Below are 13954 nucleotides of genomic sequence, written 5' to 3' on the forward strand. Positions count from 1 at the left end.
AGTATTCCATGTGTATACAGTAGCACCGACTGCAAGGGAGATGCTTGAAAAAAGTAATAAAAAGACGGAATAAAAACACTGTGTGGGGAATATTAACAGACTTAAGATTTAAATACATTTGTGAGCCTGCCTCTCTGAATATTTGATAAAGTTGTGAATTTCATTGTGAGCATGTATATGGACAAATTACAATGTGTATGAGAGTATTGGTGTTCACACAACAAACTAATCTGTCTGTTTACATACATACATGTGTATGCTGCTTTTCACTTTAGTTTATATACTTTCAATGAAAAATGATAAAGACAAATGACAGTATGAACTTTTGAGGTGTTGTGGTGGAAGGTCATCAAATCAGCCAGTTGATAAGTAGAAAATTGAGCTCATTACTTCAAGAAAAATTCACCAATAACACTTATGTTAAAGCAAAAAAGGAGCTTTCAAGCAGGCAGAATTCGATGCAAACATGTTTTTATTGATGCTAGCAGCATGATGCTGTAGCACCATGAGTGTATCTCGAGAAGGCACTCCCGAACAATGGTTTAACTTCAATACTTATACCCCTCCAAAATGCTGACACAACACTACCCCGAACCCACAGGTGGCGTTATGAAAGGATCGTTGTTCGGTCTTATCTTCGCAAGTCAGCAATATTGCTGTCAAGGGTACAAACTTTTCACCTTAAGTTTACAGGAAGTTCAGGGGTGTACAGAGTGATCACAGGTCATACATTGTGCATGGGTTAAATATCGTTCGCTGTCCTGCACTCTCCTACTGGTTGTTATGAGTAGAGCTTGCCCCTGTTTTTCGCCTTATCTTGCAGCTGCAAGGCCGACTTTGTTTTTTTTCAAATGGCCTTGCTACGGCAGCATGAGACACAGTGCAACAAAAAGAGACATCAGGATACAGAGTGCACATAGGATGGCTTCATTATGTTATTTGTAATAGTTAAACTTGTCATTTAAAAAGTTATAAAAGGTTATTATATAAGAATAATGTCAGGGTATTACTTGATTGTCATTGAGATTATATATATACATGTTTTACTGTTTAAAACTCTTTGTCTCATGATATTTACAGACCTTAGTGATAATTTACTGTATATCACATTTCCCCCCTAGACTTACATAGTTTCACCAAACAGACCTATTCTTACCTGTCTTTCTGAGAATGCACTTGGGAATCGACCTCTCCTAAGCAAAAATTACTACCTTAACGGGCATGCAGTCCTAAGACCCACACCAGTTGTGCTATCAAAGTGTCGCATTCCCAATTGTCTTGTCAAAGGGACATAAAGCCAAAAACCTACCCCTGGGGGATGTAACGTGGGGAAGGGGAAAAGATGGCTACACCCCTTTTACTTATACAGTATTCCTTACACCTATCATGTCTTCCCTGCACAAAGAAAGTAACAGTAAGAGGTTGCTCAAGTCATTTTGTCCCTTCTAGGTGTCATTGAAAGGGAGTGAAAGAGATGTAATTTCCTTCTGGCAATCCCATGTAATTTCAGGCAAACACTACAAAACATGTTGACATATCAATCCTAATCTATTTGAGAATACATAGCAGTGACCACACATTATACTTCAGTGATATTAGTAGAGTAGTCAGTTCACACCATAGTAGATTAAAACTATAAAGGCTTATATTAAAAAATAGTATATGCATGCAATGGTTATCATGTAAATATAGTATATTGGTATTGGTAAACACACTATTATATTGAGTATACTGGATACAATACTGATACGAGAGATAAGATGCAATACATTTCAACTTAAGCTTGAAGAGACACTCTTATAGGCATGACGATTATACTTTATCATCCATTGTGTATTATTGACTTTTACCTAAATGTGCAAAACACTCTTAATACAGTTCCTAATCTACCATGCGTGCAGATTTGTGTGAATCTCGCCTATCCGAGTGTCTAAGAGACCTTTTTACTAAGGCTTTGAGTTGAAGTGACCAGTGCCTCTCAGGCGCTGATAATAATGCAATCTTTGGTTGAGTGTCTCCACTTGAGTAAGTAGATCCACAATTTGATGCTCCAACTCTGTTATGTGCGCCTCAAGGCGATGCATCTTCTGTTCCAGAGGCTCCTGGAAGAGCTGCCTGCAGGCTGGTGGCTTCTCCTTGCTTACAAGATACTGCAGCGTTATGTTGGCAATAATCCTGATACGCTGAAGTATCTTCACATCCGCCTCTGGAAGCTTGCTCTTTAATGTTGCGAAGTGGCTCGATGGCATGGTCGCTACTAACCTGATGAACTCGGACACAGACAGTGTTGGCACTGCCCTAGTGAGTTCAGCAATTGGTGGCAACATGCTGATGCTTGGCTTGACCTCTTTGGGGGGAAGGGAATGTGGTATATAATCACTAAGGTCTGTAAACATCATGATGAGACAAAGAGTTGAACAGTAAAACATGTATTTATATAACCTGAATGACAATCAAGTAATACCCTGACATTATTCTTATATAATAACCTATAATAACTTTTTAAATAACAAGTTTAACTATTACAAATAACATAATGAAGCCATCCTACCAGAATGTGTACTCTGTATCCCGATGTCTCTTTTTGTCGGACTGTGTCTCATGCTGCCTTAGCAAGGGCTGTGTGAAAAAGTCGGCCTTGCAGCTGCAAGATAAGGCGTACACAGGGGCGAGCTCTACTCATAACAACCAGTAGGAGAGTGCAGGAGAGCGAACGATATTTAACCCATGCACGATGTATGACCTGTGATCACTCCGTACACCCCTGAACTTCCTGTAAACTAGTTAGACTATTGTTCGGGAGTGCCTTCTCGAGATACACTCACGGTTTATTGCTGTTGGTATTGCTGTTAGCATCAATAAAACCATTTTTGCATCAAATTCTGCCTGCTTGAAAGCTCCTTTATGCTTTAGCATAAGTGTTATTGGTGAATTTTTCTTGAAGTCGTGAGCTCAATTTTCTACTCATCAACTGGCCGATTTGATGACCTTCTACCACGACAGAGGCTAGTCCTGAACAAATGCAGGACAAGTTGGCAATAATCTGAGAGTCGAAGGACAGGAGAGATACTTGGGCTACCAATGCCAGTCCTGCAATGCTCATGCTGCAATAATGTCAAGAATGTTAAAATGTGATGTCATTTTGTATTTGTAATTTAATGTTTATCCTTCTCTATGATGATATCACAAGATTGAAATTGGCTATAAAAAGATAAAGAGGTCTGTATGTTCAGTGTGCTTGGTTGGCTCAGATGGACATATTATGTACAGTTTAGATATGGTGTTGCCAGACAACAAACAATGAGACATTCTCTGCAGAAACTCCCTGCTGAGCCAATCATGGGTAACACTGCACAGGACCCAGTATGGCCAGTGCATTTGAAAAGCTTTGAGGAGAAAATAAGGGAAAATATGTGTGACTGTGTGTGTCTGTGTGTGTGTGTGTGTGTGTGTGTGTGTGTGTGTGTGTGTGTGTGTGTGTGTGTGTGTGTGTGTGTGTGTGAGTGAGAGAGAGGGAGAGTGTGTGTGTGTGTGTGTGTGAGAGAGAGAGTGTGTGTGTGTGTGAGAGAGAGAGAAGTGAGAGACAGATTTTCAAGATATCCTTACATGTGTGTGTGTCAGCGCATGTTTGTGTGTTTGTGTCAGTGCTGAGTGCCGACTTGTTTGTGGTGGGCCACAGCTATCACACCTGATCAGGGGAAGGTTAGCCAGGCGGACGACGCTTAATTAAAGCTGAGCAGGGGCCCATGTGTTCCCTGGCAGAGTGCCCAGGGTGATCAGTAGTCTGAGCCTGGCATACACCGCTCTCTCCGCGCCCCAACAACTCTGGCCTGCGTGGCCATGGCACGATCACACCTTTTAAATGTCACGCTTACAGGGGCTTTGCTTCGCTCGATGCGCGGACTAATCCTGCGTTCATGCGCGACGCTACACGGATGTGTCTCCTCTGACCCCCCGCTCCACGGAGCCCGTTAACTATTCATTCTGACTCGAGTGCGTCGGAACTGCCAAATGAGATCCCCGGCATCAAAACAACACTCCTTCTTCAGGGGACGAGCGGAGAGACTTTGTTTAGAGTCGAAGCGCTCCGTTGTCTGTTTACCATGCAAAAGATGTTCGGCGGGATCCGCTGGAGAATCAGCTGTCTTCTTGAGAAAACAGCAGGGCTTTAGACGCTAATAACGCCTCGGAAAAAACACAAGGAGGTGTTTGTGTGTGCGCGCGGGCTGTCGCCAGCTGGTGTGGCAAACATCGCTGTTGACCACGAGGGTTTAGCAGAGCCAGAATCAATTACAGAGCCTCAACAAAGCTGGGAGGATCAAGGAGGCGGTGGTAAGCTAGAAGTTTGCTCCACTCAGATTTAATTGAAGCAGAATGGACAAAATAATAAGCCTTACACACTACTAGAGCAACTGAAGGAAACTTCATAGCATGTGTATATGTGATGTATAAAAGGAAGATGTCGTGTGCATGATCGAAGAGGAAAAGTAGTGAAATAAAACAGTGGGGATTCATTCATTACTGCATCTGCGACCATATATGGCAATAGACAGGAGAGAAGACAGTGAGTGTGTGGGCGATAGCACTTGAAGGTTTGCCTCTACATTCCTCTGATGTTCCTCATCATGTCTGTGTGTGAGTGTGTGTGTGTGTGCCCATATTCTCTTGTGATGAATACCAATGACACATTGAATGTATTTGCAACACTACGCTGGTGTAAATGCATTCCTCCCATCTCTCTCTCTCTCTCTCTCTCTCTCTCTCTCTCTCTCTCTCTCTCTTACCTAGACACTGCGGCTCCTTGCCACTCCAGTAGGGGGTGGTGGCATTGCGGCAGGTCAAGGTGGGGGGGCCCTGGAGCTGGTAACCAGTGAAGCAGTAGAAGTAGGCCTCTCCGCCCGCGTGCAGGCTGGTCACGGACACATCTCCGTACGCCGGGCGCTCGGGGAACGGGCAACTCAGAACAAACGCTGCAAAGAGAAAGGACAGAAGAGAAGAGAGCCGCAGGCTCGTCAGCACATTCGTTCAAAGCGAGCACGCTCAGTAGTAGTCTAATATTTGGTGCAGTGTCTCGTCCTCTGCAAGTCTAATTCACTGAAACATGCTGAGACAAACAACAACTCTGCATGAGCAGCACACTGCGATGTTCAGATGTTGGAGTGTGTGAGTGTGTGTGTGTGTGTGTGTGTGTGTGTGAGTGTGTGTGTGGGGGGGGGATTGTGGACACAACTTTTGAAATATATTCTCCAACCTCACAAGTTATTCTAGTGCACTGAGCCAGACATGATGGCCACTCCAGCCCCTCTCAGTGGGTCTGTCCCTGATGTGGAGGCCCAAGCAGTCCCAGTCTCCCTGCCCTGACCAGTCAGGCTGACCCGCTCTCGCTCGGCGAGACGCGCATCCGTGAGAAGATAAATGGACCCAAACCTGGTACGATGTCCCCCGTCCCTGTCCACCAAGTAGATTGTGTCTAGTGGGATGTATGGAGGCAATCATTAGTTGCCCAGGATGATGGATTAGGCCCGCGGTGCCCCTAATGGGTGCCATAAAACAGCACTGTCCCAACCTGCCAGTGACGCCTCCCCATTCCTACTACAACCCCCCCCCCCCCCCCATGCTTAAACTACATTCTTGAGATGCGAAAGAGAAAATATGACTGCTGCCAACTGCCTACAGGGACATGTTGGTGAGGTCCAATGCACAGGTGAGGGTGCTCTGGGGTCACCACGCAATAGTTCTCGTCGTAATTAGCAGCAAAGGCTATTGTGCGATGAGTGCGTGTACATGTTGCTAATGGGCAAATTAGCAGGCTTAGAAATTCGGCTTGGATTTCCGTTAGGGACAATTACTCTGCAAAGTGCTAATAGGGTTTTTACACAATGCACAGGAGACCTCTTCGCGGACACACACTTCTAGCTCCACTCTGTTCGGCCTCAATAGCTGTGCCCACTCAAGAGCAACCAATGGCCTTAGAGTTAGCCCAGCCAAGGTGCTTCTGTACCGTTTTAAATACCTACTCTATCAAAATAAAGACCTCCTATTGCCCACTGTGTGCACAAGAGTGGAAAGCTATAAGTGGCCTGGCAAAATGAAAGAGCGCTTGCTGGTATAGATCATCACCTACACAAGCAGCGGGGTTCACCCTGATTCTCAAACCAGCCTCTCTTCATTCATGCGTATGAGCACTGACATCAAAGCCTCAGGCTTCGCTGTCATCCTCGGGAGAACGTTCACAGCCAACAGGTGGAGATCCCAGAGGTGGGTGGGTGGAGGAGAGAGAGAGAGAGAGAGAGAGAGAGAAAGATCTCCATCTCTATGTGCGGTGCAGGCCTGGCCGTAGACAGCTTTTATAAACTGCTGGCACTTTTTCATCAGCTACAGCAAAGGTGTGCAAGGTGTCCAAATTTTTCCACATCACACCAGTGGGCAAACAAAGGCAGCCTTGGCAATGCCAGAAAAGAGCCGCAGAGAGTAAATCCTAGAGCGAACTTGCGGCAGCCATTTAACTAAGACCTGTTTTACTGCCTCCCATTTGTCACCCTCGCTGCCCCAGAGGACTTCTTTTGCAATTTATAAGAGAGATATTTCTAGCACACATCTCACAGTAACTGTGCCAGCTTTATTGTCGGTTGTTACAATTCAGCACCAGGTCCCGGACATTGATTTTTGTCGCCACAGAACTCTTTTCTGCACCTCGGGCCAAGAAAATATGTACAGGCCTAAATAGAGCGATAAATCACAACCTTTGACCCAACACTGTTTTTTCACAACACACCATCATATAGGATTTCAGGTAACTGTGTAGCAGCAAAAGCATGGCATGATATAAAGCCATATGAGCCCCAGACACAGGCAACAATATTTTGTGTCTTACACAATCCCTCCGATATCCACTCACAAGTAATAGCCATAGAATCAGGCCCTCAATCATTCCCATAGCCAGGGCTAAGCTCTAAATTATAAGTGCAGGATGCTACGAGCAATCTTCCATCAGAGGATCTTCTATAACACCAGAGCACAATAAACACAAGCTAACAGGGTTAAGCGTTATCACCACGTCAAAACAATAGGTTTAGTATGATCCACTCGCCAAGGATAAACAGCCCACAAATCCACAATACGATTCACTTAAGTTTATCTCTTTGGGCCCTTGTAACACAACAGCCATTTTTCATCGGCTCCCCCTGTAATTAAGTGAGCGGGCTTATTTGTGCAAGTTTTCGTACTGCTTACCAAAGCTATTCTCTTAAAATCGAAGAACTAGCAAATTGCCAATCCCTTCGCCAGTTCTTTTGAAAGGGAAGAAAAAAAAAATTTGCCTCCTTGACAGTTTCATTTCAGCTTAGTCTCTAACCCTGTGGAGGACCCTGTCAGCGAGAATTGATGTTTTTGTATTTCTGTGCTTTGTGGAGGTTGCACTCGGTGTCTGACGTGCAGGGATTCCATTCTCCTAGCATGCCAGTTGATAAATAGGTGTAATTTTTCCTTTTGGCTAAACTCTGACATTTTGTTTAATGGGTGGGAGTTCCATTAAGCAAGAGGCACAAAGGCCATGGAACACCCAGAGCGTAACTTATGAATGCCAACGAGTCACACATGGTACCCAATCCAGGTGTGTGGTGTTACAAAAGTGTCAAACACATGATTGTCCATTATATGCATGATTATGTGGATAAAGTGGATGATAAGCATACATGTTGACATCGCTCCTGGAATCTTTTAATATGTTGAAACAGATCTCCCAAGAGAGTATACAGGAGAGTATAGTATTCTGTGGTACAGTAGGCTATTCTGTGATAAGGAAACAGAAATTCTATATCCAGGTACAAGAAACATAACAGATCACATCACTGAAAAAAAGTGCCCCCCAGACTATATCTACATGGTTAGCATGCTGAATTACACTGGAATACCAAAAAGAAACAAAAACATAATACTGAGCTGTTCGGTTTTCATATGGTTGCACTTACATCTTTTAGGCAGCAGCCCCCCCCCACACACACACACCTGTGACAGATCAGGCAGCTGAGTGTGGACAGCTACCCCATGCAACAAATGGTCACCTCAGCCTGTCTGTCCAGCCCAGCTTGTGCCCCCCCCCCCCCCCCCCCCCCCGACAGGTAGAGGCTGTGAGGAGATGACACTGTGCGGTCGCACAGAGAAAGCCTCCCCCCACTCCTGCTGCTTCTGTCTAATCTCTTCATTGAGACGGTGGCAGCGCTGCTCCAGCAGAGTCAATGAGCCAACAAGCAGGGGCCCTGACACTCCCCCAGCCATCCATTTTATTTATGCTTTATTACCGGCCTATCAGCGCAGCGGGGCCCAAGCGCCGAGCAGACTTGTTGTTATAGCATTATCACCCCGCCGTTTCTGTTTCAATTAGACTAATATGGAAGTGGCTGTGAGGAGGGTTGTGGGTGGAGGTGGAGGGGGGGGGGGGGGGCACTGGAGAGGAGCTTTATGTGAGGCTGGTCCCTCTGCCATTAAATCACACACTATGCCTCTTCCTCCATTTTCCACAGTAGCCCTCACAGCTTTCCAGGCCATAAAGCCCAATTGTTTTTATGTATTTATTTATTTATTTTTTGGTGCAGGAGGAGAAGCAACGGCGGTACCATGGTAACTGGAGCCAGGGAGATTAGCGGGCGGGGTGGGGTGACGGCAACAGATGCAACGCTAATGTCCCCCATTAAGTGCCCTAGAGGTGGCTCCGTGGAATTGATGGTGGCGGCGGTGGTAAATGCACATAGGGCTATGGCAGCACGGCTGATGCTGTAACTAATGATGGTGATGTGGCGGAGAGTTAACCCATAATGATAGCGGACAGGCTAAGCCAGAGGAACGTCCACGGGCATCTCACGCTGACGGATGGTCATGGAGAGGTGGATGGATGCAAGTGAAGGAATATCTATCTGAACTGCTATTCATTTGCTTTATTGGGCCACAAACAAGCTTAACAACAAAGCAGAGTGCCAAGTGCTATACGTATGGCATGACTTTAAACTTAAATGTGTACACACACAAATTCCCGCTCACATCAACAAACACAGGCCTACAAACACACCTGCCATGGGACGTCCATTGTCATAGGCTCTCAGCATGTGCATAGGATAGTAAGTCATTTGTACACATCACTACCTGCACATCTCTGTTACAGTAATCCACTCAGGCCCCAGTACACGGGCATCTGGCTCAACGTGCATTACGGTCCTTAAACACCAATCCCTCTGTGCCACTATTTGTGCTATGCATCACAGCAGGGGACAGTGGGGCACAGGACACAGAGAGAGAGAGAGAGAGAACAAAGGAGTGGAGGATGAGAGAGGAAGATGGATCTCTCCACAGAGACCAGGTCCACTGGGGGTTTCAAAGAGATTTCAAAGGGAGGGGTGTCAAGGGGGCCTGAATTCAGGGTTCCTCCCCAGATACCAGTCAATGTTTGGGCATAACCTTGCATACAGCAAGTGGATGTTTTGAATATGCATGACATGCACATTCAAAGAATCTAAATTTTACATTATTCATTTTACATTATCTCTGTTACTGACAAGATGTGAGTGTAAACTAAAGTTGATATCACTGTTTTCATTTCTCTGAATAAATATTTCAGCATTTATAATATTTTAAGATTTTGTTATTGTCAATATTTAAACCACCAAATATCTATAATATTATTCACAGGATCAAAACATTCACATAATGCACATTTACCAATTTTTCTATAGTATATAACGTTAATATCTACAGTGCAAAATCACATATTTGAATCTATCCTAATGTTGCATTGAGAGGAGAGAGTGCTCTAGCTATGAGAGCAGAGAGCTTTAGAGTCAGACGTCTGAGCACTTGAGCGCCAGGTCTATCTCCTGCATTAAGCCCTGCTGCATGTGAGATAAGGCAGGAGAGGCCGTCACTGCCCTGTGCGTATGGCCACTCTGAGAACACATCGGAGCTGGTGGAACGGATCCTCTCCTAGGTGTCTGCGCACTCCTGTGCATCGAAATACGACCAACACTTGAATCCTTTGGCGATAAGCACAGGACTATTTCCAAATTCCAGGCATGGATGTGTGTCACACAGGACATGATGGAGGACAAGCGTCACTGGCATCCTGTCCCTACGGCACCGTCTTTCGACACAGACCGACATGTAGTCCCGTTAACAGAGACGAATTGTCTATTAAGACTCCTGTATTTTGCATGACCCGATGAAATATACATCGTCCCTTTCCGCCCCAGGCATTAATTATTGAGTGCTGAGGGGATTCACTCTAGTCTGTGCACCCAACTCATCAGATCCAGTGAAGGATAATTGTGTGTGACGGGGAAATCTCTTTCAGCGGTGGATTGGATTTCATGCTACCTCTCATTAACCTTTCCTGTGCAGCGAGAGCACAGGGGATGCAGAAGCCTACAGACACTGGCTGATGGAGCTCCCAAGGGAACCATAGCACCCTCTAAATGCCCCCTACTGGGAAAGATGGGTAACACCTATCAGGCAGATGGGCAGACTGGCACTGACCCCTACCCAACATTTGACACTGTAGTTAATTAAACGACTTCAGCATTATGAGACAATAATTGAGTTGTATAATGTTGCGTTATATAATCAGTCATGAATTAACAATGCAACACTATTCTTTATACTGCTGCCCTTTCTAGGCTACCTTCCTTGTTTGGCATGCATAACAAACAGGGAGATGTGAGCTAATTCACACATACACTTTTTAGATTCAGGGAAAACTCTGATCACTTCCCATGGAGATAACATCCCTGAGCACACATCAATTTGCACCGATACCTCAGGTGAGAAAATCTAGTGATGAAGAGTTCAATCCCTTCATGTCTACAATAGACTATTGTCACATTCACTCTCTCATGGCCCTAGTAAACTCTTAATTCCACTCATCAGAGCGTCTCCTATCAACTCTCTCTCTCTCTCTCCCCATCCCCTCCATAAGTCAGTTTATGAGTGGCAGTAATTATAATTTTATCAAAGCCAATGAATTAGCCGCAGTACAGCAATGATCTGTTTTCACATGTCTGCACTAATGATGTGAGGGCACCCCAAGAGGTCAGTAAATGACAAAACAATGAAGTATCCTGGCAACGCTGAGGGACTAATTTACAGCCCTGACACGGGCAGAACTTCGGGGGTCCAACATCAGACGGATCCGGAAATGTGTTCTGGCTTGAACAATTGGCACTGTGTTGGCACTTGATTGGAGCACATATATTATACACACGTAGAATAATGGCAAGCTCAGCCCACGGAGGTTTAACTTTTATACTGAACCCACATGATGTCTGAAAAGTCTGTTTTTTTTTCTCTTCAGGGTCAGCACATAACGTAATGATGGCTATGGATATTCAGCGACACTAGATTGCCATGCAGCTCCGAGGGCACAGTTTGGAAGGGAACTGTCGCCCAGAGGCCTTCCCTGTCAGGCGACTTGACAAACATCGATGCGATGAAAAGACAGCTGAGGGTCAGACGAAACTGAATTACTCCGCGGTCATTCTTCCATTTCCAGTGGGCGCGGTGACAGGCTGTGCTCCGTGTCTGTCATGTTAATGTCCCTCCCTCCCTCCCTGGCGGCCGTGGATGTTTATAAGGCCCGCCGAATGCCCAGATGGCCCTTTAATCAAAACTCTGATATGGAAGTGCGCTGCTCCAGCAAATGAATTATCCCGCTTTCCTTGCAAGAGGAACATTCAGTGTTTTCTTCCCCTCCCGCACAGCTGGGCTAACATCAATTTCTCATAATTACCATGAGCTGAACAAATGAATGTGACTGCGAGTCAGGCTGGGCAGGTGGTCTCTGCGATGAATTCCTTCCAAGAGGGTACATGCCACCGCGGCACATGAGTGCCTCCTGCTAATAATTGTGGGTTGGTTGGTTACATTACATGCCATTTTGTTTTCATTAAAAACTGATATCATTGTTAATTAATTAAAAAGAAATCCACAAAGCCATTTGCCTTGTGTTCGTTAATGACAAATCACACAACTGTGATTACTTCTGAGTGATTCATTACAAACAAGTTACACAAATTAATTGAGTTAAGGTCAGTATGACTTTCACATGGAATATACAATTGCTTAAACTTGTGATTAATTCTCTGCTGTAGCTACAGTGCATTCAAATTAATTTTCATTCTGACTGAATAAAATCTCATTTAATATCAGATCATAAATGGTACATATAGAATGAGAGTGTAATTACATTTCAATAAAACCCATCACTATAGTCGGCCGCAATAAGGAAAGGGAAAAGGCCATTCTGTAATATGTAACTACAATGATTTTTACAGAGCATTGTCTGTAATGTTCATGGTGTAAGGGCAGAACATTCGATTCCAACATTCGGTCTGCTTGCCGGGCTGGTGATGGCGCAGCCTCATTTTGTGCAGAGGGGTTGCCAGGGGAAGGTCGGCCGAGCCTAATCACAAGCGTTTGTCTGTGCAAACACGCCACACGCTGACAGCAGCTCTGCCGAGAGCTCCCTGGCGAAGGCCGGCTGAACCCTGCCAAGTGTGTCCGAGGAAATTCATCAGGAGACCCGGAGGCCTCGCGTGTCAGCGCGCCAGCCAGGGGGAGAGCCACATGAAGCCTGTCGACAGCTTGACAGCGTCCCATCTCACACTTGACAGGCCATCCCATGGCTCCCACGATTTCACTAAAACTGGGATAGAGTTCCCCTCCCTTTCAGACACACACACACACACACACACACACACACACACACACACACACACACCACTCCCACATCCCCACAGCCACAGCTCTCACTCCAATAATCCTCCACTCAATCTCCATTCTCTCTCTCCTTCTCTCCCTCTCTCTCTCTGGCTGTCTCGGCAGTGCAGACTGTGCAAAACAAAGCTATAGACCATTCCAAAATAGAGCCTTGTACCTGGTGACATGCAGTGCCATCCAATCAGCAGAGAAATGATGTGGAGGAGAACAGGATGCAGTCGGCTTTCTCAACCAGCACATAAACACTCGCGACGGGATGATTGGTTGTTTGGTAAATCCACAATAATATTGGAAATCATATGGATTAGCCGTGTGTTTGGATCAATCTCGGGAAAAAATAGTTGTCGGGCAGCAATTAACGAGAACACCCAGTGAACTTTGAAATTCTCCATGTGTTTACACAGAGATAGGATTCACATATTGAGCTGCTGTCAACCTGCATTCAGTCTGGCGAAGAAAGGAATCTGCAAAGTGTTGCTTTTTCCATTGAGATGGAGCCTAACACTACAAGACGAGGGCATATTTGTGCAAACGCGTATAACTGTGCAAAAACGCCAGGGAAATGAGGAGGAAAACAAGTGTGTAATACAATTTCTCTAGCCCTGTTGGTCTGTGTGTGGAGAGGAGTGTCTACCTTGTCATTCTTTCTGAATAACAGTAATCCACATCCGTTTCCCAAAAGCGTTTGCACATCTGCAGTAATGAATTGCATATTGCCTCGGCCAGCCATTAATGCTGTCACCAGGGTTCTGTATTATTACTGCGGCAGTGGTCCTGATGCTGGGTGCAGCTGCATCACCTTGGCGACAGACACAATGCCTGACACAACCCTGTACGCCTTCCACCTTTTGTTTGGTGATAATGAAAGCCTACGAACAGCAAGCTGATTGCTGAACAGAAATTAGCTCTAAAAAAAAACAACGAATTCAGGAAGGGTGGACAGGGGTGGACACGGGCTCACAGAGAATCATGTCTCACTGATGGATGATAAACAAAACTAATGCTCGGCCATCGTCCCTCGCCGTGCCTCAAATTACTGCCGAAGGGCTGTGGACACGCCGTGGGAGTGTGTGTGTGTGTGTGTGTGTGTGTGTGTGTGTGTGTGTGTGTGTGTGTCTGTGTGTGTGTGTGTGTGAGAGAGAAAGAGAGTGTGTGTGTGTGTGCGTGCGTGTGTATGTGTGCCACCGCTTTAGCT

The 13954-nt window shown here is 45.4% G+C and overlaps 1 protein-coding gene across 1 annotated transcript in view; it reads right to left on the reverse strand.

The window, feature by feature from the left end:
* sez6b (seizure related 6 homolog b) overlaps nt 1–13954 on the reverse strand; it is a 77482-nt gene that overhangs the window by 24952 nt on the left and 38576 nt on the right. The window contains exon 6 of the mRNA XM_076283124.1: nt 4785–4970. Within this exon, the coding sequence (XP_076139239.1) occupies nt 4785–4970 (186 nt within the window). The remainder of the gene's footprint in view (nt 1–4784; nt 4971–13954) is intronic.

The sequence above is a fragment of the Alosa pseudoharengus genome, unplaced genomic scaffold (genome assembly GCF_046254945.1).
Source record: "Alosa pseudoharengus isolate Yale_2024_CS ecotype anadromous, Long Island Sound unplaced genomic scaffold, YU_APseudo_1.1 YU_APseudo_1.1_scf_13, whole genome shotgun sequence".
NCBI classification, from domain to species: Eukaryota; Metazoa; Chordata; class Actinopteri; order Clupeiformes; family Clupeidae; genus Alosa; species Alosa pseudoharengus.